This window comes from Parasteatoda tepidariorum, chromosome 3 (genome assembly GCF_982258835.1).
Source record: "Parasteatoda tepidariorum strain Cologne lab strain chromosome 3, Ptep-v5.0, whole genome shotgun sequence".
NCBI lineage: Eukaryota > Metazoa > Arthropoda > Arachnida > Araneae > Theridiidae > Parasteatoda > Parasteatoda tepidariorum.
In genome coordinates this window covers 99,964,404-99,990,120 of record NC_141757.1, presented here as the reverse complement: position 1 = coordinate 99,990,120, position 25,717 = coordinate 99,964,404, and the positions used below count along the sequence as shown (strand labels likewise).

Genomic DNA, 25,717 nt, shown 5'->3' with positions numbered 1-25,717 from the left:
CTTTCAAATAAAATTCATACAACTTAAAATTGCATTAAAGATAGTAATTAAAATAAAGAAATCTGTTGCATAATTTAAAAGAAAATCAAGAACAATAGTTAATTAATAAATTAAGAACAATAAACACAAGATACAAGGCATTGTAAATATTTTTGTTAACAAGTCATTTCATAAGGGTAAATGTATCAAATTTAATATTATATAATAATAATTTACAATAAGGTTTATAAACTTTTAACAAAAAGATCAATTCGATACCCATAGATCAACCGGTCACAAACCACTTGAAAAATAGCATTCAAACTATCTTGGAATAATGGAATGGTAGTAACAATATGTTTTAAATAAATAAGTTTATATTACTAAATAAAACTACTACAACTGTTGATTAACGTATTTATATTAATATAAATATGAAAGACTGAGAAAAACTGGTAGAAACTGCAGGTTAATTAACATAAAGTATAACTTTTCAAAAATTAATTTGTGAGTCCTTTCATAAAATTCCAAATTACCACCATCTGATCTTTATCAACTGAATTTAAAGATGATTTTTATAGCTGTTGAAATATGTAGGATAAATTATTTCGGAATAGTGTTTGGTTATTTTTTAACATCTTTAAAAATAACAAAATTATTTTTAAACAAAATCAGAAAATTTTGAATTTTATTCATAATTTCATGTCAACATGTTTATGTTATAAAGTTTTCATACAGTAGGGGTTATACATAAGAGTGACACAGCCTAATAGGGTTTTGGGGATTAAAATCCCAGCCAGAAATCATCCCTCATAATCGTATCAGTTGCCGATAAATCAGAAAGGAGTTCTGATTCATAGGAAGCTATTCCGCGGTTATTAAAAAAATCAATAAGGTGAGAACAATGTGAAAATAAATGCAATACTGCAAATAAATACAAATTTCTCATTATTCCAGCAACATTTGAAAAAAAATAAAGCAAATGTAATCTTAATGTATTAAATGGCTACAGTACATAGGCCAATTAGGTAATATAGAAAGCTGTCAAGAAAAGTGTGAAAGTTTTCCGAAAATTTAAAAACTTAAAAGCTTTAACAGGGTGCACAGCCAAATTTCTCAACAAAAAATAAGCACCTTTCAAGCAGCTAAAAATATTTTTAAGCACTTTAAAAATATATATAATTAGGCAAGGTTGGCAAGTTTTTGACAATTGACGGTTTTATTGACGGTCATGTCAACAAAAAAAACTTTTGGCATAGTTTTTTACAATTGTCAAAATTCATGAAATTTTGAATCATGTAAAACGAATGGCGTTTTCATATGCTACGGACCAATGGTACGCCAAAATGGATTGGTGTTGAATTAAGTGTGTAAACGTGAATAGACAATTTACTGTATAGACAATGTACGTGAATAGAACAATGTGAACAATGTCTTTTTTCATAATATGTGGCGAAAACCATCGTAGTAAAGGGAAAATTAAGCACTCGTTAAAAATACCCAATGAAAAAAGCTGGCTTAAGGGCTTTTAAAAAATGAAAATCGAAAATTAGCACCTTTAAGCACTTTTTAAAAATGCTATGCACTGAACAGAATAGACAGAATAGTTTAATGAACAGAATAGACAATTGTGAAGCTGATAAAAAAAAAGACCAAAAATTAAAAGAGTTAAGTTTAACTATGTTTGATTCTAAATGAAGATAAGAGTTAAAATTTTAATAAACAAAAGAAAATACAAGTTATGTTAAAAATGATGCTGAGTTTACTTTTCTTAGCGAATTCAACAATATTGTCCATGCTAGCCCATTTTGCCTTGCAGATTAAATTACAAACAGAAAAACTTTCCAATATAGAAAACCTACTATTTCAGCATAAATGAAAACATACCTTTGACCTGGATATAAATAAGAAGCAACCAGCTAGGAGTAGTCCCTGCAGCGTAGCCTGAGTATCACTAAATTTTATGCCATCCAGATAGAGAACACTCTGGCAATAAGCAAGAATTAAGGCATTCAGTGCTAATATTTTAAACATCTGTAATGTAGTAACAAGGGTGCATCGTCCCTGCTTTATCACATGGCAAACTGTAAAATAAAAATTAAATGACAAACACTCTAAGTGGGTACCAGCACAAATAACAGATGTTCATAATTTTTCATTTTTATTTTCATTTTACATTAAATAAGAAGCATTAAATATGTGCTTACATTTACATCAAACAAAACATGTTTTTAACTCTTATAATTTTCAACAATTTCTAAACTTTTCTGAATTTAAAAACAAATTGATAAAAAGAACAAATTTTAACTTTTTTTAAAAAATATTATAAAATTTAATTTTAAAATATTAATACAGTGCAGCAGATGAATTAATGTCACTCCAGAAAAAAAAGAGAATCATTATTTATAGGGTAGTCAACTACCACACTTTTTGCAAAATATTTCATAGAATGGTTTACTTTTAAAAACTAAAGTTTAAAGTTTTCAGAATTTTCAATAATTTTGCCAACATTTTAAACGCCTCACCATGAGAAAGCTGAAAAAAAGGAGTTACATATAATATATATTTCACAAATACAATATTTAAAATATTGCTTATTTCATTGAAAAATGCGAATTAAGCATTATATAATTCATAGTTTAATCATTATGTTTTAATTTACAGGTTTAAAATTAAAGATAAATTTGATGAAAAATTAAAGAGGATGCTAGTTTTTAAATTATTGCGAAAATATAAATCATAGTTTAATCATTATGTTTTAATTTACAGGTTTAAAATTAAAGATAAATTTGATGAAAAATTAAAGAGGATGCTAGTTTTTAAATTATTGCGAAAAAATTTCGTGACAGAAGCACAAACTAAAAGATCTAAATCAAAATATGAAAAATACTATCAGCAAACCATACATTTATGCTTGGTTGACAATGATTGATTTTCTGGTCTGATGTTTATGATTTTCGGTTTTTTGATTTAACATTAAATAGGAATCATGAAACAATATAATTATCTATAATCCATAAATGGTAGCACATGTTTTTTCAATATTTTTGACACCCTCCTCTCCTTTGTCCCACATTTAATTTGATAAAAAAAAATATTAAACAAACAATATACAGATATTTGGAGAATTGATTTTAAAACTTTTATTTTAATCAAAATGTGGAATGTCTGATTTCTTTTCACATTCACATTCTTGTTGTTGAATGTCACCCCCTCTGTGTCAGTATTTCACAAATTACCTCCCTTCCATACAAGTGTGAAATCATGTATGAATCCCCCTAAGGTTATGAATTTCATTCAAAAACATTACATAATCTGTTAGGGTGGCACAAAAGAATAAATATTTCTACCAACTCACTGCATTGGATTGAAGACATTTTAGATGTGAAAGGTGCCGCTATGCTAGCATCTCCCAGTTTGACGATTTGGGGAGGTTCCTCCTCTTCCATTTCTTTTAGAAGTTTGTGAAGTCTTTTCTAAAGAGGAAAAACTTTACATATAATAGCAGAATGATTTTCACAAATGAAGAAAATTTTATCACATTTTTACAATATTTTTTCATACTCAGAAAAAAATTTAATTGCATTCGTATTTAAAAAAATTTTTATTTGTATTTAAGGAAAATGATCTTTTCTTAAACTTGGAGGAAAAAATCAGTATTGCCAGCAATAATGAATTTGATGTATATATATATAATTTGTTAATCAGTATATAGACATAATAAAGAAATAATTTTATATGGCATAAAATTAATTGTGCAATAAATTATTCTTAAAAGCATTTATTTAATTAGCTATATTACTTTTCAATTCAACTATGCATGCAAACAATCCGGTCTGGTCGAACACTTACAAAGAAGAAAGCGATAAGACTCAAAACTTATCTTCCTAAAGTTTGGTTTATTTTTGTTCGTGTAAATCTACTGGCAGGCTACATATTTCATATTTCTCTTCATACAATATACGAAGAAAAAAAATTAGGAATTTTTTTTAGTTGATGAAAGCAGTACTAAGAACAAATTATTAACTTTTATCTAATTTAAATTTTTAAAAAATAAACTGTATTCATCACTCCACTGCTCCAGTGAGTATATCTCTGGGGGAGAAACCCCCCCCCCTTCTCTCCCTAATCTGAGGCATCATATCTTAACAAGATTCATTTTAAGTCTAAATTTGTTTACGACCCCAACTAAGTCACAGAGACATTATACGAGATAGAGAGTAGTATAGATAAAGAGTTGTAAAAATTAAGCTTCATTTAACATACCTCCAGAAAAATTTAGGTATTTTAAAATTATACAAAAAAACTTAATGTTGATTAATTTGTGAAATTGTGATTGCATAAAATTTGAATTTTATACAATAACAATTTAGCTTTGCCCGAAGTAGAAGAAACTTATGCCTTTACTAAGAAAGGGAAAATCTATAAAAACGATCTTGCAAGTGATAATATTGAAATAAATTCTTACCCTTTCAAAAGAAGGCATTAATAAAATTGTATTTTGAGGTGCATTGTATTCTAAAATTGTATTCTAATCTTCAAATAAAACTGATTACTGTACTATTATAGGTACTTTACAGACAAATAAAACAATGAACAGAATAATGAACATTGAGTGAACTGCTGCTGGAAGATTTTGACAACTTTCTATATAACAAATATCAGCTATTTTGGTATTTACATAATTATATTTGTCAACCCTGATTTTGTGACATTCTCTATCAGGGTGAATGTTAAAGGCAGATTATAAGAAAATAGCTTATAATACAGGATTCTGGTAATACATAAATTTAATTACAATTAATGGTGCAAGAAACACATGTTAAAGGACTACACATAAAGTTCTGATTTAAACAAACACAAAATAAACTAACATTACCTGAGCTTCTGTTAAATTATCTTCTTTGCGTGCTTTATTTTTATTATCAGATCGTTTAGACACTTTTCCTTTGGATGCCATAGCTTCTAACTTAGAAATAGCATTATTTTCTATACTGTCAGTTTTCTTAGCTTTATTGTCTACACCATCTTCGTCCTTCTTTCTCCGTTTTTGGTGAGGTCTCTCTGGTGCACCAGATAAAATAGCAACACCTAAATTCAAAACAACTCATTATCCGATTATGCACTATTTACAGTCTTTGACATTATTTCTTTTTGAATGAAAAGTAACTGTGGTATGATAAAATTCATGATATTGGAATTAGGACTGGGCGATATTAGAAATTTTATATTGTGATGCATCATCAGTTTTGCATCGCGATATAGCGATGTATCGCGATATAGTATTTTTGAATTTCATTTACTTGTAAGGCACAGAAAGTCAGATTTCTATCGAAACTCCGTACTCAAATTGATTTAAATCAATTTAAAAGTTTGAAGATATATATGTTTTGCTTAAGAAAGATATTAAATAAATTGACTACTATGCACAAAACTTACTTAAAATATTTATTGAAAAAATGTGTAGACACAGAATGAAATATTTGCACCTCTTTATCGTTTATAAGGTATTAGCAGTCTAATTAAGTACCTAATTACTTAAATTATTAATTAATTAAATTATTAATTAATTTAGGTAATTATTAGGCAACTTTACTAAGCTTTTAACTAGAAATAAAAGAAAGTTTAAAACGATAGGTTTATGAATTATTTGAAAATCAATTAGTTTAAGCGAATGAAATTTTGAAGAAAAAAAAGTTTAAAGCCATAAAAAATAATTTTACTAAATGAGCCATATAAAAATAACTTTGATAATTACATAATTATTAAGTTCGATTGTAATGTTCAAATTCTAAATGAAAAAGTAAACGCAAGTTTTGTTATATTTTCTAAAAAGGATCACGCAAATAACGAAAGATTTCTTAATTTAAAAATATAACACTTTTTAAAAGCTTCAGTTATAAGACTTTATTAAAAATGTTAAAACAAAATTTATTCATGGTACATTTGTAGGAGATAGTTTTTTTAATCTCCCTTTTAAACACACACTACTTGGTTACATTTTAAAACACATGGCATCCATCTCAGTCACTCGTTGCCACCCTCAGCAACAAGTGAAGGAAAAATATCACTATGGTGATTTTGGTTGGTTGGCGTGGGGCCGGAGGCCATAGCGACCAACCCGTTTGTGATACTCTCCCCCTCTGATTCCGAGGTTACGTCCCGGGGAGGAATCAGAATTCATCTTTGGTCTGCCTCTCCTTCGGAGAGGTAAAATAGGTTCTGTTGCTTGTGTATCAGAGTTGCATTGTCTCAATGCTGAGGTGTGGTAGGTCCCAACAGGAACACATGGCTTGTCTGGGTGGGCAAGTTCATAGGAGGTTGGCGACTTCTTTCGAAGTATGAGATACGGCCCATCTCTTTTAGGTACAAATTTGGCAGTAATTCCTTTCTTAGCATTACTGAGTGGATGTAGAGTCACCCACACTTTCGAACCTACAGCATAAGTGGTGTTTTGCTGACGTTTTGAGTCGAAATATGTTTTATGCCGATCTTGGGATTTTTCTACATTATCTCTAACAGTCAAGAGGATAGAAGAAAACTTTCTGAGATACGGGGTTATCTCAGGGACAAAGTTATCGTTTTGGATAACCGTTCGAATATCATGCTTTACCTCTTGAACTGTCCTGAGCTCTCGTCCAAACTGAAGGTATGCAGCAGTATACCCGGTCGTTTCGCACTTTGATGTGTTCATAGCGAATCGGATGACTGGTAGGTGGTCAACCCAATTTCTATGCTCTTGGCCAACAAGAATAGCCAAGCGAGGTTTCAGGTCCCTGTTCTTTCTTTCCACAGGATTTGCTTGGGGATGGTATACCGGCACCAAACATTGCTTAATATCAAGCAGAAAACAAAGCTGTTGCATTACACTGCTCACAAATTGTGAGCCATTATCGCTGATAACTCTTCTAGGCAATCCATATCTCAAGATCACCTCCTCCAACAGAGTGATTGCACACTCCTTAGCTGTGGCTTGGGCTAAAGCAAATAGCTCAACCCATCTAGTTGAACAGTCTTCAACGATGAAGATCCATTTCTTTTTATCTTTACCTTCGGGCAATGGACCAAATAGGTCTATGGATAGGCTTTCAAATCTTTGATTATGTACAGGAGTCTGAAGAAGACCAGCTGGCTTTTGAGTGGAAGCTTTATACCGGTTGCATTCGACGCAGTTTTTAATATATTCGGTGATAAATCTTCTCATACCAGTCCAAAAGAATCTTTTGGAGATTCGATCCAGGGTACCTTCTATACCGTAATGGCCAGCAGTTGGCGCATCATGAAATTCTTTAAGGATTTGACCTCTTTCTTGCATAGGGACTACTAGTTGAGCTTCGTCCGAGTCACTATCATGGGAGTATCTATAGAGAACTCCCCGATTCATGATATATCCTCGTTCAGTCCATCGATTAAGGTCTACTTCATCTGAGTGATCTTCAAATGCTTCTATAATCTTTCGTAAATCATTATCCTTCAGCTGTTCAGTGCGTATATCACTTGGTGATCGAGTTGGAAGATCAATTGTAACTGAACAGAGACAACAAGGATTTCTCTCTTCATGAACACAAGGTGGGCGAGACAGCATGTCCGCAATGACATTGTTTCTTCCTGGGATGTACTGTATATTCAGGTTGTAAGATTGTAGTTGCAAGGCCCATCGGGCCAACCTTCCTGATGGAGATTTAATACTTAACAACCACTTCAAGGGTTGATGGTCAGAGGATATTGTCACCTGGGCACCATCAATGTACCCTCTAAATTTATTCAAAGCCCAAATAACAGCTAGAGCTTCCCTCTCTGTAGTCGAGTAATTTTGCTCTGCAGATGTCAAAAGACGGCTAGCATATTCTATAGGGTGTTCTTTTTCATTTTCCCCCTGTAAGAGAACAGCACCCAATCCATAACCACTGGCGTCAGTTCTTATTGTGTAAGGTTGGTCGGGATCAGCTTGTTTCAGAATGGGAGAAGAAACCAACTTCTCTTTCAGGGCAGCAAAAGCTTTTTGTTCCTGCTCAGTCCACTTCCAAGCAGCATTCTTTTTTGTAAGTTCACATAATGGTTTCGACAGGGTAGAAAAGCCTTCTATAAACCTACGATACCATGAACAGGTTTGCAGGAAGGATTTAACCTGCTTTATATCTTTAGGGACAGGAAGCTTGGTTATAGCTTCTACTTTTTCTGGATCTACTTCAAGTCCTCGGGTAGTTATGTAGTGACCTAAGTATTTTACCTTAGAGCAAGCGAAATTGCACTTTAGGCGGTTAGCTTTCAATTTAAATTGGGCTAGTCTTTTGAACACAAGAGTTAGATCATTTAGATGATCTTCAAAAGTAGGTGACATGATGATTATGTCCTCTAAATAAATGAGAATTTTTACTGAGGGGAGTCCATTTTTAAAACGGTCCATTAGTCTCTGAAACGTTGCAGGGGCATTTTTTAACCCAAATGCCATCCTCTTGAATCTGTAAGCACCCATAGGAGTTACAAACGCTGTTTTGTCTTTATCATCATCATGAATTTTCACCTGATGATAACCGGACTGGAGATCTATAGTGGAAATATAGCCTATGTTTTTAGCATCATGCAAGAGATCATCTAATCTTGGCAAAGGATAGGAGTCTGTGACAGTCACAGCATTAAGCTTTCTATAGTCGACACAGAGTCTGTGTTTACCATTTGGTTTGGGAACCAACACAACGGGAGCTGCATAGGGAGATTCACTCTCTTCTACAATTTCTTTTTTTAACAAATCATCCAATTCTTGTTTAAGAATTTCTTTCTTGGCTGGTGACAGTCTGTATGGCGGAACTGATATTGGTGCATGATTTTCAGTATTAATTCGATGCTCGGCAAAGGGAGTAGGGTCTCCCCCTGGTTTAAAGGTATCTACAAATTCACTGAGAAGTATGGAAATCCTTCGTCTTTGCTCTGGGGTCAGAGGCTCTCCTTCATTTTCTCGTAGGCTACATTCATTTGCCACAATGTTGCTCATGGATAAACCAGGTTTATGGATATCCTTCCGGAAATAGATTTTATGATGAGGTTCATCACCAAAGTGCCATCTTTTACGTTGGATATCTAGGACGATACCAGTCTTTTCCAGAAAATCATTCCCCAGTAGAGTTCTATTTCCAGTAGCCTCGGGCAGGGCTAACAGTTCATGATTGAATTTTCTACCTTCAATGTTAACCAGCACCTGGGTGGCGCATGCTTCAACTGTAGTCTGACTTCCATCAGCTAAAGTCATGACTACCTCTTTAGTTTGGAATTGGGCTCCTTTTTCTTTCAGCATCTTAAACAATGTCTCTCCAGCAATGGAGCGGGTTGCTCCTGTATCAGCACAAACTCTGGCCTTGATGTCAGAAATCTCAACATCAAGCAGTGCTATGGGAGAGGAAGAAATATGACAAGCGTGCAGATTGATAGCACTTGCACAAACATTTGGAGAGCAGGTAGGGCACTTTGCCTTGATGTACCCTGGTCTTCCACAGCCATAGCATGTTAACTTTGGTTGAAGTTCAAAATTTTCCGGCCTAGAACGTTCTTGAAAATTCGGTCTTGTATCAGGGTATCCCCTTCTACTTGGTTTCGAATATCTTTTATAGTCAACTCGGGCAGTGGAGCTTGAAGTGGCTGGTTCCCTCTTCACTCTTACAGCTTCATAGTCGTCAAGCCGTTTGACAAGCCCTTCCACAGTGTTCAACTGGCACCACTCATCAATAAAATGATCTTTTACATCTGCCGGCACTTTGCGTTTAATTTGGTCAGATATAATCAATTCTCCTAATTGACTAAAGGTGGTTATTTCCAAACCACTAACCCAACCTTGGAAAAAGTTCCTAAGTTCATAGGCAAAATCTTGCCAAGACGAAGAGTTAGTCCTATTATGCTTCACAAACAGCTGGCGGAACTTTTCTGCCGTCAATTTAAATCTTTTTAGAAGTAGTAGTTTTACTCTGTCATAATTGCTAGCAACCTCGTCACTCTCTCTTGCAATTAGCTGCGCAACATCATAGGGCAGCAGTCCAATAAGATTGGATGCCCAAAATTCTTTAGGAACTTCACTGAGTTGAGCTTGGCGCTCAAATAGCACTAAATATAGGTTTATGTCGTTATTATTTGGATCAAATCGGGGCATTAAGGACAACAAATCAATCACAGGTTTTCTTCGGAAACCATCAGTATTGGTGGAGGGTCCACACTGTCTTGCCTCTATCTCGAGTCTAATCTTTTCCAGTTCCAATTTCATTTGCTCTGTCTTGATTCTTTCGTTGCTCTCGATGGTGACCTTTTCTAACTCAGCAGCTCTCTTTTTCTCCTCAGCAGCATCCTGTCTTTGGGAAATGATCGTGTTAAGCATTTCTTTTACAAACTCCTCTTCATAGTTATCACTAGAGGTAATAACTTTCTTCAAATCAATAATTTTAAAATCAGGGGTGACATCTTCACCCAACTCACTAGCAAGGAGAATTAAATCCTCCTTACGAGCTTTTCCAAAGAACGTCATCTTTCAATAAACAAAAGAAAACGTTTTTATTTTCAGAGCACAGATTATAAATGTGAACACAGGGGCGATTCTTGCACAAGGGCACACTTTGTATGTAAACACTGGGACGATTCTTGCACAAGGGCACACTTTAGATTAGTAACACTTGATGTAAACACTGGGGCGATTCTTGCACAAGGGCATACTTTAGATTAGTAACACTTAATGTAAACACTGGGGCGATTCTTGCACAAGGGCATACTTTAGAGAATTAAAATAATACTGTAATTGTTATGGCAAAATGATCTTAGAGAGGTAACTTTTATAGCATATTTGACCAACTTTTACAATACAAAATTTAATCAGAATTATTTTAGTAAATATAATACCTTAATCACATAAATGAAATACATGAGCACTTTTTAAATTATTAACCAGTTATAAAACATTTCTAATAAACATATATAGGTAATGCAAGTAAGCAAAATTATTTTAAAATAGATTACTTAAAACACTTAAATAACAACACAATTACTGATTAAGTATTCTTATAAATTGAGAGCAATAAAACAAATCAAAATATTTATGTTAAATCATTGAAAGAGCTGTAAAAGTTATTTCAAACCACCGAAGAAACATTTTTCTCTCCCCAAAGGCGAAAGAAAAAAAAAAGAATCACAGTTATTCAATGTCAACAACACGAACAAAACAAAAAACACACACGCACAGCTGCAGCGAGCGGAAGAAGAAACAAAATAAAAAGAAAAGACCGTTGAAGAACGATCTTTCGGGTGACGCTATCACACACAAAATCGGATTATCGGGGATCCGGGCCTCTAGTTGGTGCGCCATTATAACACTTTTTAAAAGCTTCAGTTATAAGACTTTATTAAAAATGTTAAAACAAAATTTATTCATGGTACATTTGTAGGAGATAGTTTTTTTAATCTCCCTTTTAAACACACACTACTTGGTTACATTTTAAAACACATGGCATCCATCTCAGTCACTCGTTGCCAACCTCAGCAACAAGTGAAGGAAAAATATCACTATGGTGATTTTGGTTGGTTGGCGCGGGGCCGGAGGCCATAGCGACCAACCCGTTTGTGATAAAAATAAATAATGAAAAAATAAATAAAATAGAAATTTATCAATATATTTACCTAACAATATAAAAAGAAAATTTAAAAAATAAGTTCGTTAAAAATTATTTGTATGTTCAAAACAAAGTGCTAAATAAATTTCAAAAAAAAAAAATTATAAAACGCTTTTAAATCACTATTTTTTATTATTATTATTTCGCATAAATAATTACATTAAATTGAATAATGGCCGAATTATGAATGAAAAACAAAGTAAGGTTTAAATTCTTAAAAATAAAAACAAAAGAATTGTGATATTCGATAATATATTTAGCTAATTAATATTAAAAGAATAAATTAATAATATTATTCCTTTATTAAAAGAATAATATTAAAAGAAAATTTTAAAAAACTGATTGTACTCTCTAATAAAACGAAAAAAAAATGAATAAAATTCGCAAACCTTTCAAATTTTTTTGAATAAACGAAGTTGATTGACTTATGTCCAAATTCAAATGACAAAAAATAAGTTTTGTTTTAACTTTATTTCTAAAAATAAAAGCAACTCAAGATTTATACATTTAAAATTAGTAATAAAAACCCATTAAATTATAAGAAGTTTTATCCAAAAAAAAACCTAACAAATTTAATTACTTTGTAACTTAATTCTTTATGGGCGCCTTATATTAGAAAATTTTCACATTTAAAAATAAGAAAAAGTTTTGTTGAAAAAAAATTACCTAATTAATGACGAAACTCTTTATAAATTCTATTCAATAATAGATTGCGTTCAGAACAAGGCAATGGCAGCGATCACGAAGTTAGTCCCACTGAAAATAATCTACAAGAAATGATATCAAGTCGCGACAAAGAAAAAAACTAAGAGGCTCGAAAACGAACATGCGAGATCACAATATAGTATTCTCAAAACTCTAGTTCTGATTCTACCGCTAATCAATCAAGGCCATTTCCACATAACAAAACGAACACCCCGAGTCGGCATCGGGATTTATACATAGTAAGGGAAGATTCTTGCGTGTCTTATATCGCTATATCGTCTTTCCTCGAAGACTTAAATCAGATTTCTGATGCATCGCCTGGAACAAAAGTCGGTGTATCGACTTGCCGATATAGGCGTTAAATCAATATGTCGCGATACATCGATTTATAGCCCAGTCCTAATTGGAATTCTAATAACTGTACCATTCTTTTTGAAAGTGGAATAAGTCCATTTGAAAAGTTGTATAAGCCTGAGGCTTTAAGGGGTTAGTGTTTGAATGAATTGAAAAACATTGGCAAAGGGTTAATCAATTTGGGTGATGTTTTTAACACTATAATTTGAAAACATCAAAATACAAAAGTGATTATTAAAATTCCAAAAATTTAAATAAACAAACTACATTTCAGCTCCAAATGGATTTATTCCACTTGAAAAATAATGGCTGTATTTGTTCATTGACCTTTCAAGAACTTTTTTATTAATGTTTGAAAACATATTTTCTTTGAATTTCTACACCTGGAGTTCCCATCCAGGGTTCTAGCTCAATTATTTAAAAAAAAAAATAGGACTTTTTTAGCACTTTTTTAGGACTATGAAAAAAAAATTAGCTCTTGATGTAAAGTAAAAATAGCATACTTAATCTATACATGATATTAAAAAAATACAAATAAAGTGTTTCACGATTCATGAAGTAAAAATTACATAATTAATCTATACATGATGCAAATTGCAGCTTAATTTTGTCACAATCTTTTTCCTCAATTTTCTATTTTTGACTTAAGTAATTTAATATGTTTCTCATTGTTAGAACACACTTGCTTTTGTTTTCTGACATTAATTTTGGATTGATGCAAGCAACATTTCTAACAGAATAGTTTATTGGACATTTCTCTAGTAAAGTTTCTAACATTTTGGTGATAAACTTTCTGCAATCTTTCTTTATATTAATATGATCCCGGTCAGAAATAACTTTTGAGGCCAACTGCTTTAAAATTTGGTCACCTTTAAAACCTACACTGATTTTTGTCAGAGAGACATAATTCTTTTCATCACAAAAATTAAAATGGCACAGTTTCTCCAGAGAATTTAAGTTTTCTGTAGATTCTGGCTTCAGAATGTTATATAATTGCACACTATATAATGCCAAATCCTGGATATCTGCAGCAAAAAATGGTAAAAGTGGCCGATCTGCTTGATACAGTTTCAAAAAAGGTGAAACTAGCTCCGACACATTTAAGAAAAAGTTCAGTTTAACAAGAATTAATTTGCCTTTTATTGCTTCTTGTAAAGTTAAAAAGGATTTACATTTCACTTTTCTAAACTTGCCAACATTTTTCACATAAGATTTCAGATCATTCCAAAGCAATATTGCTCTTTCAGCTGCAGGTGCATTTTCCAGCCAACGGTGGTTACAAAATTTTAGTGGTAATTTGTTCTCAGTTGATTGATTAATAAAATCTTCTTTTCTTGTGGGTGAATCTTTGAAAAGATAGAAGATTGAGCTCAGGATGGAACCAATGAGCCATTCTGTTTCAGATTCACCTTTGTAGAATGCATTATTTAAAATATGAAGCCCACAACTTCCTATTGCATTGCATTGAACACCATGTTCTTTTAACAAATCTTCTTGAATATTATTATAAAACTTCCAATTGACAGCAGGACCGTCCATAGAAATCTGCAATAATTTCTTAAGGTCTACATTTTTGACTGATGCATAAAAGCAGGCTAAAAGGTCATCTGCTACAGAATGGTCCAGAAAAGCTGATGTTAAGTATCGCGTCTCTACAATGTTCTTTACTGGGTTCCAAAAGTGGATATGTATATCCAACTGCTTCTGCTGTGACGCTTTGTTCAAAGACTCATCAAAAAGCAATGTATAAAACTTGGCATTATCAATGCACTTCAGAAGTAGCATGCTAAAATGAGGTGCAAGTCCAAAATGACAGAGATTTGCACACTTAGATTCACTGCAGGTGAAATGACGTGCTATTGAATTGTCTGGAAACATTGTACTAAATAATTTTCCAGTGTCTTTGGAAAAATTGTAAGAATAGTAGCTTTCTACAACTTTTAAAGCCCATAAAATCTCAGAAGAAGGAACTTCTTTCCCCAAAGCCCAACAATCTTCTAAAAAGATGGAGGCAGCAGGAGAGCTGAAGGCAACAGAATTTAAGGATTTAGGGAAACCGATTTAAGGAATCCGATCACTCAAAAAAAAATTCAAAACGCCAAAATAAAAAATATTTAGCACTTTTTTAGCACTCAGAAGAAATTCTAGCACTTTTTAGGCCCTAAAGAAGTTGGGGAAAAATTTTAGCACTTTTTTAGGACATTTTAGGACAGCAAGAACCCTGCCATCCAACCCCGTGAGACCTGCTTCTTATATTTTTCTTTGTTTTATTATCTTAATCAAGCAAATCCCCTCTCTTATTGGTCAATTTATTTTCTTCCTTGTTGTAACTAGTTTGCAATTTTCTTTATCCTCTCTGTGTTTTCTTCCTTTATTTTGAGTTTTTTGACACTGAAGAATGTTTTATATTATAGAACTGAAACTGCTTGTTTATGCTGCATTATTTGCACTTTCTTCATGTTTTTTAGCTTTATCTGAGTACAGCACAAAATCTATCCTTGCTTCATTTTTGAATTATATTTACACATCACCCAGCCATTACCAAGCACCTAGTCCCGTTTTTTAAGGTACTATATTTTAATACCCATGGTCAGATTGCCACATAATTTTTATCCTGAGCAGATGACACGGAAAGTGCTTGAGCTGGTACCAATCTAGCTATTCTTACCAAGCATCATATATATAAAGTTAACAAAAATAATAAATAAATAGTATTTTAATGAAAAAAATCACTTTCCCTTTTTAAGTAAATATGATGCTATTTTCAAAACTTTTGTGGCCAGGATAGCTAGGTGGGTAGGATGGTAAGCTTGTGAGAATGCGAGTTCAAATCCTACCAACCAAAGAATTCCTGTGTTTTAAATGATGACTGGTGCACGTTAAATCTGTCATGGTCACAAAGTCCTCTAAGTTCCCATAAAAAACCAATAGCACATCCTAAATTAAAGATTGATCGTTCTTTAGTTCAGGTCAAAATTATGATCTGTTTATGAAAGACTGGAGTTTAATTTGGTCCGTTAAAAAAAAACAGGCTGTGACGTGTGGGGGGAAAGTTATATTCTTGGTCAAAGATCGCTCCACTGAAAAAATAAGAAATGCACCCTCTGCTTTAAAAATTCGTTTGATTTCTAGCAGGCTCAGCAAGTATTGGCAAATGGCCAAAGAAACAACACAACATATGTTGTGATCTTGCATAAGTTGTTCAAGATTATGTAGGATCAGTTTTGTCCATCTTTAGCCAACACTCTATGTGCCAATTATAAATAAGCTTAAAATATAAGCCTAAATGAAAAGTATTTTTCATCTACATTATTAATGTTTGTGAGGTTACTCCAATGTTGCATTTTTTGAACTTGGACTAATGAAAAAAATTTAAAATTAAGAATTATACATTGATTTTAGTGATATTTTATCTAGATAGAAAATTGACAGAAAGCTGCCAAATTTATTTATTTAAAAAAGTTTGCAAATCTTTTTAACATTACAGTTGTTTGTTAATTCTTGCTGTAACCACTGTGCTGATGTAAAATACTCCTAGAGGTAGATGGATCATAGGTCAGAATTCTCTTGCTGCTGGTCTAACCATGGAAGGTTTTAGTGGTTTTCCTTACCATGTAATGAATATGTGTAGGTAGATCCATCAAAATGTCCTCCATAAAGACTAGTTTGCCCCTGTTGCTTGATCCAAGACTACCCATGCCTTCTGGGTCTAGTTCAAAATTACAAGACTATGGAGTTGAATATTGATAGCAATAAACATAAACCCCAAACTAGATAAATTAATTTCACAGTTGCACCGTAAACTATAGGAAACAACCTATGAAAAAGTAGTAAAATTGAGGAACTTGAGATCCCTAATAATTGAGGAAATTGAAATCCTAATTAAAAATCGAATAAAATTAACATTTTCTCGACTACAAAATATTATTAGATAATAAAAAAAATATCAAGATGCACTATGGATTGAGTAAACTAAATGCTATTCTCACCAACTTGAGCATGTTTAAGAGCACCAACATCATTTGTTCCATCACCACACATCAATGTCACATAACCCAGGCTTTTCATTTCTGTTATTATATTTTCCTTTGAAAGAAAAACAAAAAATATTACAAACAGGCTATCTTTAAAAGAATGGTTAATAATCTTTGTTGTTCGTATTATAAGTTTTGTTTATTAAATGTGACACCTAAGTACAAAATATAAAATTTGAAGTACATATCAAATCCAACTGGATGCTTGAATCTCACCAAATGCAAGACCGATGCAAATTATTTATGCCACCACACATAATTTAATTAGAATGACTTAAGTGAAATAGCTTACACATTTACCTTTTTTGTATAATGCTGATAATTGTTCAATCTAGTAGTAAAAAACTATTTAAGGCTGCAAATTCCTTTAAAAAAGTAAAAACTTAGAATCATTAAATATAGGCTTTGAATTAACAAAAAAAAGAGAGAGTTTATTATGTTTTGTTTCATTTTCAAGAATGATGACGAAATATCCATCAGCCAAAATCTCTTCAGCACATGGAACCTTATAGTAGTTTACTGCAGATTCTGTATTAGAATACATTCTACCAGGATTTATTTACGAATACTTTCTTAACCTATAAACATAGGTATGGTTTGACTCTTTCTAGTATTTATCCTTTATAATTGTGTAGTTTACAATTAGTAATTTTGAATTAATAATTTATCTTAAAATGTGTAACATGCATTTTTAATTATATGGGTCCATCCTATCTGTCTCCCTTGTTATCTGGCTTATCTTTCCACAACATTAGATAGGATAATCAAGGGCCAACAGTATCTATAGATATATTTCTCTTACACGGCGACAAAAAAAGCCTCATTACAACTCCCCGAATGGCAACGCTAGAAAATCGAGCACTGATTGCCGCTAAAAATGCCACATGCCAAATCTCGGTGAGGTGGCTCAACATATAGCGCTTTTAAAAACGGAAACTGAAATAACCAGAGAAAGCATTCTCACCAAATGTGTAAACAGAAGTGAGTAATCTTTGTTGATAGATCTCTATTTTAGTATTTTGTCGAAAGCGCTTTTTTTCACGAATTTATATATTACGAATTTATTTGACGATTTTTGTTTATATCACGAATTTATTTGTTTTATTATTATTAGTTATTCATTGAAAAATGAGTCTCAGTCGTGCTCTTGCGCTTTAAGATTTTATACTATAGCACATTTCTAATAGGTTTAATGAATTACATGTCATTTATTTGAATTCTAATTTATTTTAATGACTTAGTATTTAATAAAAAGATGTAATTTTTTCTTTAAAAAAGTTGTTATATGGATTTGAATGATTGTTTTGAATTCTTAGAATTTTGTGCATTTGCAATGTACCTAAGTTAGTAGCGAGGGAAGCGAGCTTAGTTTGCGAAGAAAACCATATAAGATTGAATAGCAATTTTCCGGGGTTGGCGAGCGTTAGCGAGCAGGGGACGCAGCCCACTAGTTTAAAAAAAATCGATAGAAATAATGTTGATTAAGATATCATGGTATTTAGTAGAAAAATGCTTATAGTCTATACTTGAACTGTACTTTAATAAATAAGAAACACAGACTAAATGTATTTGAAAGAGTTTCTATTTTTTTTTTCAATAAGACTTTTCGTAATATAATCACTTCTTCTAGAATTACAAAATAAACTTTTCTTAATTACCTTTTGTTTTGGAGCAACTCTGGCATATATTTTCACATGGGGAATAATGGATTTCAGAAAATCATAGTTCACACTTGAAAGACGCATTAATCCCTGAAAATGCAACAATATTAAAATGTATAGTATGAAGGAAACGTGTTAATATAATTTTCCTTCTGTAAGTAAATAAATTATCCATTTCATAATTATAAAAATAATCTTGATATTAATTTAATAACTTGATTTAGAAAAATAGAGTTTGGAATGAAAATGTGTGAATTTTTAAAACATATTTTACAGCATGCATAAATTTCAACACATATTAATGCTTTATTGATAATAATTATTTTTTTTTACATATATATCAATGCTTTTGTCTTTCTATCATGAAGTTTATAAATAATAATTAGAATATGTAAATTCATTCAATAACTCAATTTAGAAAAAAAGAAATTTGGAATGAAAATCCGTGAATTTTTAAAACATATTTTACAGCATGCATAAACTTCAACACATATTAATGATTTATTGATAATAATTATGCTTTTTTTACATACATATCAATGTTTTTGTCTTTCAATCAGGAAGTTTATAAATAATAATTAGAATATGTAAATTCATTCAATGACTCAATTCAGAAAGAAAGAAAAAATTTTAAACAAGAATAATTTTTTACATTTTGAATGAATTTTTACTTATATTAATGGTTTAAGTAAGCAATTAAATTCATTATTTTTTTTTCATACTCATCAATGCTTTAAGGAAACCATTTTCAACAAACCTCGCCAGTGACACATAGATCATAATTTGTGTACAGATGTTCAGCTCCTTTTTCTGGAATTTCTGGTATTGTTACACTTTCATCAATTGAAACCCAATTCCATTCATTTTCTAATAAACAACAAATAATTTAATTAATGCACTAAATTCTCTCTTTTGGGGATATAATAGCAAACACTGTAGTATTAATGTATTAGTAAATACTTATGCAAGAATATTTTTTAAAAATTCAAGAATATTTAAATTTTCAATGTGAGTATCAATTAATGACAAGAGTAAAAAAGAAAATAAGTTGATTTAAGTCAAAAATGTTTTTATAAATGCAGTTTTATGGTTGTGTGTGTATTCCATTGATATTTAAGTTTTTTTCTTTTTTTTTTTTCTTGTGAAATAATACATAAATTATTATTTGATACTCAATATAGACAAATAAATTTCCATTTGCCATGTATATGAAATAATTTGCTGCATGATAAAAATTTAAATTATAGCTTGTAAGTTTATGTTTAGATAGAAATACTTTTAAAAAAGCACTTTTAAAACTTAATACAAATGCAGTTTATGTATTTAAATAAATAAAAACTTGTTCTGACAAAAATGATTTAGAATGAGAGATTTTTTTTTTTTACTTTTAATGTTTACTGATGTAAATAATTTATTCCTTATTTGATATAAAACTGACAAATTTGGTATTTGTCTTTATAAATTCCAGGAAGAGTGAGGCTTGAATAAATGCAACTATATTTTTTTTTTGTTTATTTAATTTAATAATTTTAATCATTTTAAGCTAGAAATTTTAAGTACAATATTTTTAAATAATATTAAGAATCGGTTACATGTTTTAGCACAGTTTTGATTGGTAAATGTAAAATAAAAATAAAAAACCAGATTTACATCTTAAAAAAATCTGTTATAAATTCTTTTTTTTTCAACTTTGGAAAAGGCATTATGCCCTTCCACTCAATTTTTTTTCTGCCAAGTTAATTTTGCCATCTGACAAAAATTATTCTTTCCATAATACTAAACAATGAAATCAGTGTAAGATTTGTATTATATTCAGAAATAACTAAAAAAAAATTTTATGTGAATAAAAATTTCATATTTTCTGCAATTATTGATGAGAGAACCAGGATCCATTTGAATTTTTTTGGGTTAGGGGAGACAACATTATCTCAAAACCTGCATGCCTATAATTCATTGCACACTACTTTGTAAAATAAAATAAATACCTAATTTCTGAGAAGGGGTTAGAACAAGTGTATGGTTGTAACTTGTGAAATTAAGTTCTCTTGCAACATGGCATGCAGTAAGTGGAGCATCACCAGTAATCATTACAACCTAGAAAAATAATTTAAAATAAGTAATTAAATGCAAGATTTAAAAATATACACTTCAGTTTAACCACACTTCAAATTAATTGAGCTCCTATTTTTCATATAAAAAAACATAACATTGGAAACTTCCACCTGATTCTGATTTCCCTTCACATTTTCTATTCTGAAGATAAGGATGAAAAAGAAAACGATTTTATACAAATTTGCTAACCACAATTTTTTTTTCTTTCTTGTTTTTTTTTTTTTTTTTTTTTTTTGCACTAACTGTTATTTTCACAAAACAATTATCTATAGAAGGCATTTTTAAGTTTGGGTTTTCTATGTTAGAAAAGGATCACACAAATAAAAAATCCTGCTCACCAAGTACACTAGCAAAATTTGCTAGGGTACAGTAACACTATGCACTGTTGCTCAAAGCTAATTGTACATACTGTATATGATTCCTAATAAATACTTTCATTTCATTGTATTTTGTTGTTTTTCCTTTTTTTTAAAAAAAAACAAAGAATTAAATATAGGTTATATATCTTTTAAAATGTAAATGCAGTAATTATTTTAACTTGATACCTTTAATATTTTTTAAATGTTGAAACTATCAAGACCTCCGAGTTTTTTATATGAAAGTTTGACTTGTACACAGTTCCCTTATAGACAGACATACATTTTTGTAACAAATATAAGCAAGGTAAAGGTTTAGTGTCTTTTTTGTGATGAAATTTAATTGCAACTTTGTTTCAAGTCAATGGTTAAGTCTTGTCTTCTTTCACAGTACAAATCTTTTATTCACATGGAAGAGGTTTTATTATAGACTGAGGCAAAGTTTAATATGTGTAACATAAAATATTAATAAAATTCAATATTATAGTACATAATAGGTTAATTACTTAAATGAAATAGATGTTTTTATACTTACATGGTGACTAGCAGCTTGAATCTCTTTTATAATTGCCTTTGAATCAGGTTTTAATGGACAAGAAATAATAACAAAACCAACAAAATCCAGATCTTTTTCTAACTCTTCTCTAGTCATTACACGAACCTAAAAAATTCAAAAAGTATTTTATAAGTACAAGTTAAAAATAACATACAAAAACTTTTTTTTATAAATATTTTCAATGAAGTACACATAATTAGAAGATGATGCTAAAAGGAACAATTGTGAGATTCCATAACTATTTATGCAGTTTAAACCACAAAAGAAAATTAAAACAGTAAAATAATAAGTTTGTAAAATAGTTTTTTTTTTTTTTTTAAATTTTGGAGAAAGTTTAAAATTAATATAGAATTTGAAACTAAACTGAAAATATACTAGCATTAAAATCTACATTGTACTTATTACAGCATGCAACTTATTGGAATATGGAATTTTAACTAAACAGTCAAATATAAATCAATATCATTTCAATTAAACAGGCTTCCCAATCTATTCTCAAAATTAAAAATAAGGACTTTTTTAGAACTTTTAAAAAAAAGTGGCAATTTTAAGGCCTATTTAAAACAAGCAAATAATATATCCATATAATAATAAATCAGGAATATTTAATTTTGTTTTTCTCTGTTTTTTACATTTCATAAATACAATTGGAAAGATTTTTGAAAATAAATGGAATCAAATCACTTCAAAATTCTTGATGAATAATAACACCTAACTCAGAGTAACTAATACTTCCTATTATATATATATATATATATTTCCAATTTTGAAAGGATAAAAAATTATTTTATAGGTACTCACGACAAAAATTTTAATAAAATCTTTTTCTGTAAACATATTCTTTTTAAAAAATACACCTGAAATAATTGTATTAAGTTTTGTAATAGCAACTAAGAAACTATAAAGACATAGGATAAATTATAATGAACAGAAAATTTTAAAAGCTTTTAAAAATATTCACAAAATTTATTTAGTTTAAAATGATCAGTCTGCACTCAACTTGAACATGAGCCTAAAAAAATTGTTAATTTAAATTGAAATCATAAAAGTGTTAAATGGGCAATTGCTTTATCAAAATAGAAATAAACTAATCTGCTGGCCTACTGTTCTTCTGGATAGAGAAAAAGGTATTTGAAACAATAAGCATTTTTAATTCTAATATAATAATTTTCATAAAGTTCACACTAACATAAAAAGACACATAACTTTATTTAACTTACTTAAAATACGCATTTGTATTATATAACTAGGGTTCACACTAGCAAAGAAAAGTTAGCGGTGTAGTAGGATAACCTAGGAATTAATTTAGTGGTCCAAAAACTTAATATGGTAAACAAACTATAGAAAAAAAAATCAAACTTCATAGCTAAATAATTCATGCTATGGTACATATTAAAAGTTATTACTTACCATCTATAACACTGTGGGGACGGAGTTATTGACCATGCCAACCTTCATCTATCAAAAGGTACCTCTTGATTGAATCAAGTTAGCATGTCTTATATACCAGTGAATTGATGATTAATATTCGCAGTGGTAGTTACGCCACAATACTCCCCCACCAAAATTTTATCAGGGATAGAATTCGATACCACTAGTTACTGTACTTGTGAAAGACTGGGAGAGCTGTTTATTGAGTGCTGAATGTGAGAGGTGTATTAACATTATGTCGTAGCGTTCGTTGTTGCTTCTGTGTTGCATTTTGCAGTCATAGTAGCAAGTCAACTGTTCAATGTGGGCTATCCATCGAAGTAGGCATTACCGTCAAGTAGGCGTTACTGCGTGTTCAAATCACGTCCGGGTCACCGATGTGGGGGCGGAGTTATCGACCATGCCAACCTTCATCTATTAAAAGGTACCTCTTGATTGAATAAAGTTAGCATGTCTTATATACCAGTGAATTGATGTTTAATTTTCATAGTGGTAATTATGCCACAGCACCTTAAAATTAAGTAGGTTCATTGCCTCATAATGATTGAAGATTAGTAATTATTTACCAAATTCGGCCTATATTGGCTGAATAATGAATATAAAATATCTGATGAATCTGACAATTCTGTATAGTGCCAATATTGGCTGTAAAATAGCAGTAAAATATCAGGTGAATCAGACGTTTCTATATAAGGCCAATATCAGAGAAATAACAGCCCTTTGAACCCTTATTGAGCCAAGATTCGTGAATATTGGTCCAATGAAGGCCCCAAGTTATTTTTGTGCTAGGGATGATATCTGATGACTATTAAAACTCAATTAAAGAAGCAAGTCTTATGAAATTATCAGAAGTAAATGCACTTGAAAATCTCCTAAATAGCAAATAAAATATAAATATGGAAATATTTTTCTTACTTCTTGGTGAGACAGAATTCCTAATTCTCTGCGACCTAACGCTAAAACTCTAGCCCCACGTCTTGACATTTCAGTATAAATTTGATCATATTCAGATGGTACATTTCGAAACTAGAAGGAAAAAAAGATGTTCAACACAAAAATTGACAAATATAATTTATTCGTCACTTTTAAAAAATCATTATTAAAAATAGCTTTAAAATATTATGCAATAAGCATTTTTTAACTGCACTGTACATGATTTGAATGAAGAAAAAAAAATGTTTTTAAAGAATCTTAACTTTTCAATACAAGCTGATATATATTGTATCTCAGAAATGTTTTGCAATCATTAAAATTATCTAAAAAATAATTTTATTAAAAAAAAGAAAGGTTTCTTTCGCTTAAAAACAGTAGGAACTGCATAAAAAAATTTCGGACATGGAATAGAATTTAATTATGACACAACAAGATCTTCAAAAATTATTTTATGTTAAAAAGGTGGGCCTCAAACAACGACCTTTTAGAAAATTTAACTTAAGTTCCTTAAAGATTCTATCAGAATAGAAAATTTATGTGATTTTTACTACATAGCTTGTCAATGCAACCATGGCAACATTGGGCAAACTAGACATGTTAAAAAATTTAGAAAAGAACATTGTTAAATCTGTCATCGAAAATATGATGTCTCATCTATTGTTGTAGATTGTAAAAACCTTTTTCATACTGATTCCTTAGTCAAAGTCATGAGTTTCTCACTACACTTTCAAATGTAACCTGCAATGATTTTCCTCTTTTGGCCACCACATGTTTTTTGCCTTCATTTATTTTCCAATGGCAACTTTAAGTCTTCTGTTTTATTTTCCTCATTAAGGTCTGGTGAATTTTGAGAATGGGCCTTATTTTTGATAGCTAAAAACATGTCAATTTCTTTCTACTTAGAACAAATGAAGTTTTTACATTATCAAGTATCTTTCTGGTTCAATTTCTTGGAAATGTTCTTTTAAGTACTTTATTCATTTGTCCGATATTTTTCGACTAAAACAGTCACTAAAAATTGAATAATAATATATTATCGCCTATATTATAAAATATATGACATAAAAAATTATTTTTTATTGAATAAGTATTAACAATATCCTGTTGATAAAACAATTATAAACTTTGGGGGAAATTATAATTACAGGAAATTTCTTTTTCTTTTCTTGTAATGTAACAATCTAACAACTAATTAGTGTTGGTTAGTTTTAGGCAATAAGCATTTCATCATAGTGAGTTTATTCTCAGTATTTGATTCAACCCTCACTTTTTAAGTAGGGTAAAAATTTACAAAGGATAGGGTTTTTCTCAGAACAGAACCTTGTCTTAAATCTACTCCTTGAATAAGTTTGCCTTAAAAAGATAAATAAGTTAAATGAATTTTAAATTGAATCAACGACTCCATCATCATAAAAATGTTGGACTGAAAATAATTAAAATTATGCAAATGCAAAATGCTCTGCATCACCATTGATTTTAAAATTTCAGGAGCCCCTTTGACAGCAGCAATGTATGAAGTATCTGAAGAGCCTGCAGGATTGTAACCAGCTATCACAGACATTCGACGCAAAGCACTGGAGAAATGGTAACGATGAAAAATCTTTAAGCCAGACATTTTACCTCTTCGAGGAACTACAGCTTCCCCTTAAATAAAAACGTTAATAAAATATAGGTAACGTCATTTCTTTACATTAAAATACAATAGAATCTCCCTAATATCTATCAACCCAGAACAGTTAGTAAATTTATATCAAAATTGATTTAAATTAGATTAACACAATTAAAATTCCCCACCTGAGAGAAATTTTAAGCTCACAGAAGACACTGTTAGGTAACAAATCATTCTACAGCAGTAGATGGCAATATCTGAATTTTAACTTTAAACCTGAATTTTACCCTTTACATACAAAATCATTAAAATGAAAAAAAACAGTGAATGTATATCGAATGTAAT

General features: G+C 30.7%; 1 protein-coding gene across 1 annotated transcript in view; it reads right to left on the bottom strand.

Annotated features, from left to right (window-relative positions):
- Positions 1-25,717, bottom strand: part of LOC107454632 (endoplasmic reticulum transmembrane helix translocase) — a 54,986-nt gene that overhangs the window by 7,244 nt on the left and 22,025 nt on the right. The window contains exons 12-21 of the mRNA XM_043040758.2: positions 25,232-25,407; positions 23,746-23,856; positions 21,379-21,504; positions 20,361-20,469; positions 19,133-19,242; positions 18,373-18,465; positions 16,670-16,766; positions 4,859-5,070; positions 3,338-3,455; positions 1,867-2,063 (exon numbers count right to left, since the gene is read on the bottom strand). Coding sequence (XP_042896692.1) covers positions 1,867-2,063; positions 3,338-3,455; positions 4,859-5,070; positions 16,670-16,766; positions 18,373-18,465; positions 19,133-19,242; positions 20,361-20,469; positions 21,379-21,504; positions 23,746-23,856; positions 25,232-25,407 — 1,349 coding nt within the window. The remainder of the gene's footprint in view (positions 1-1,866; positions 2,064-3,337; positions 3,456-4,858; positions 5,071-16,669; positions 16,767-18,372; positions 18,466-19,132; positions 19,243-20,360; positions 20,470-21,378; positions 21,505-23,745; positions 23,857-25,231; positions 25,408-25,717) is intronic.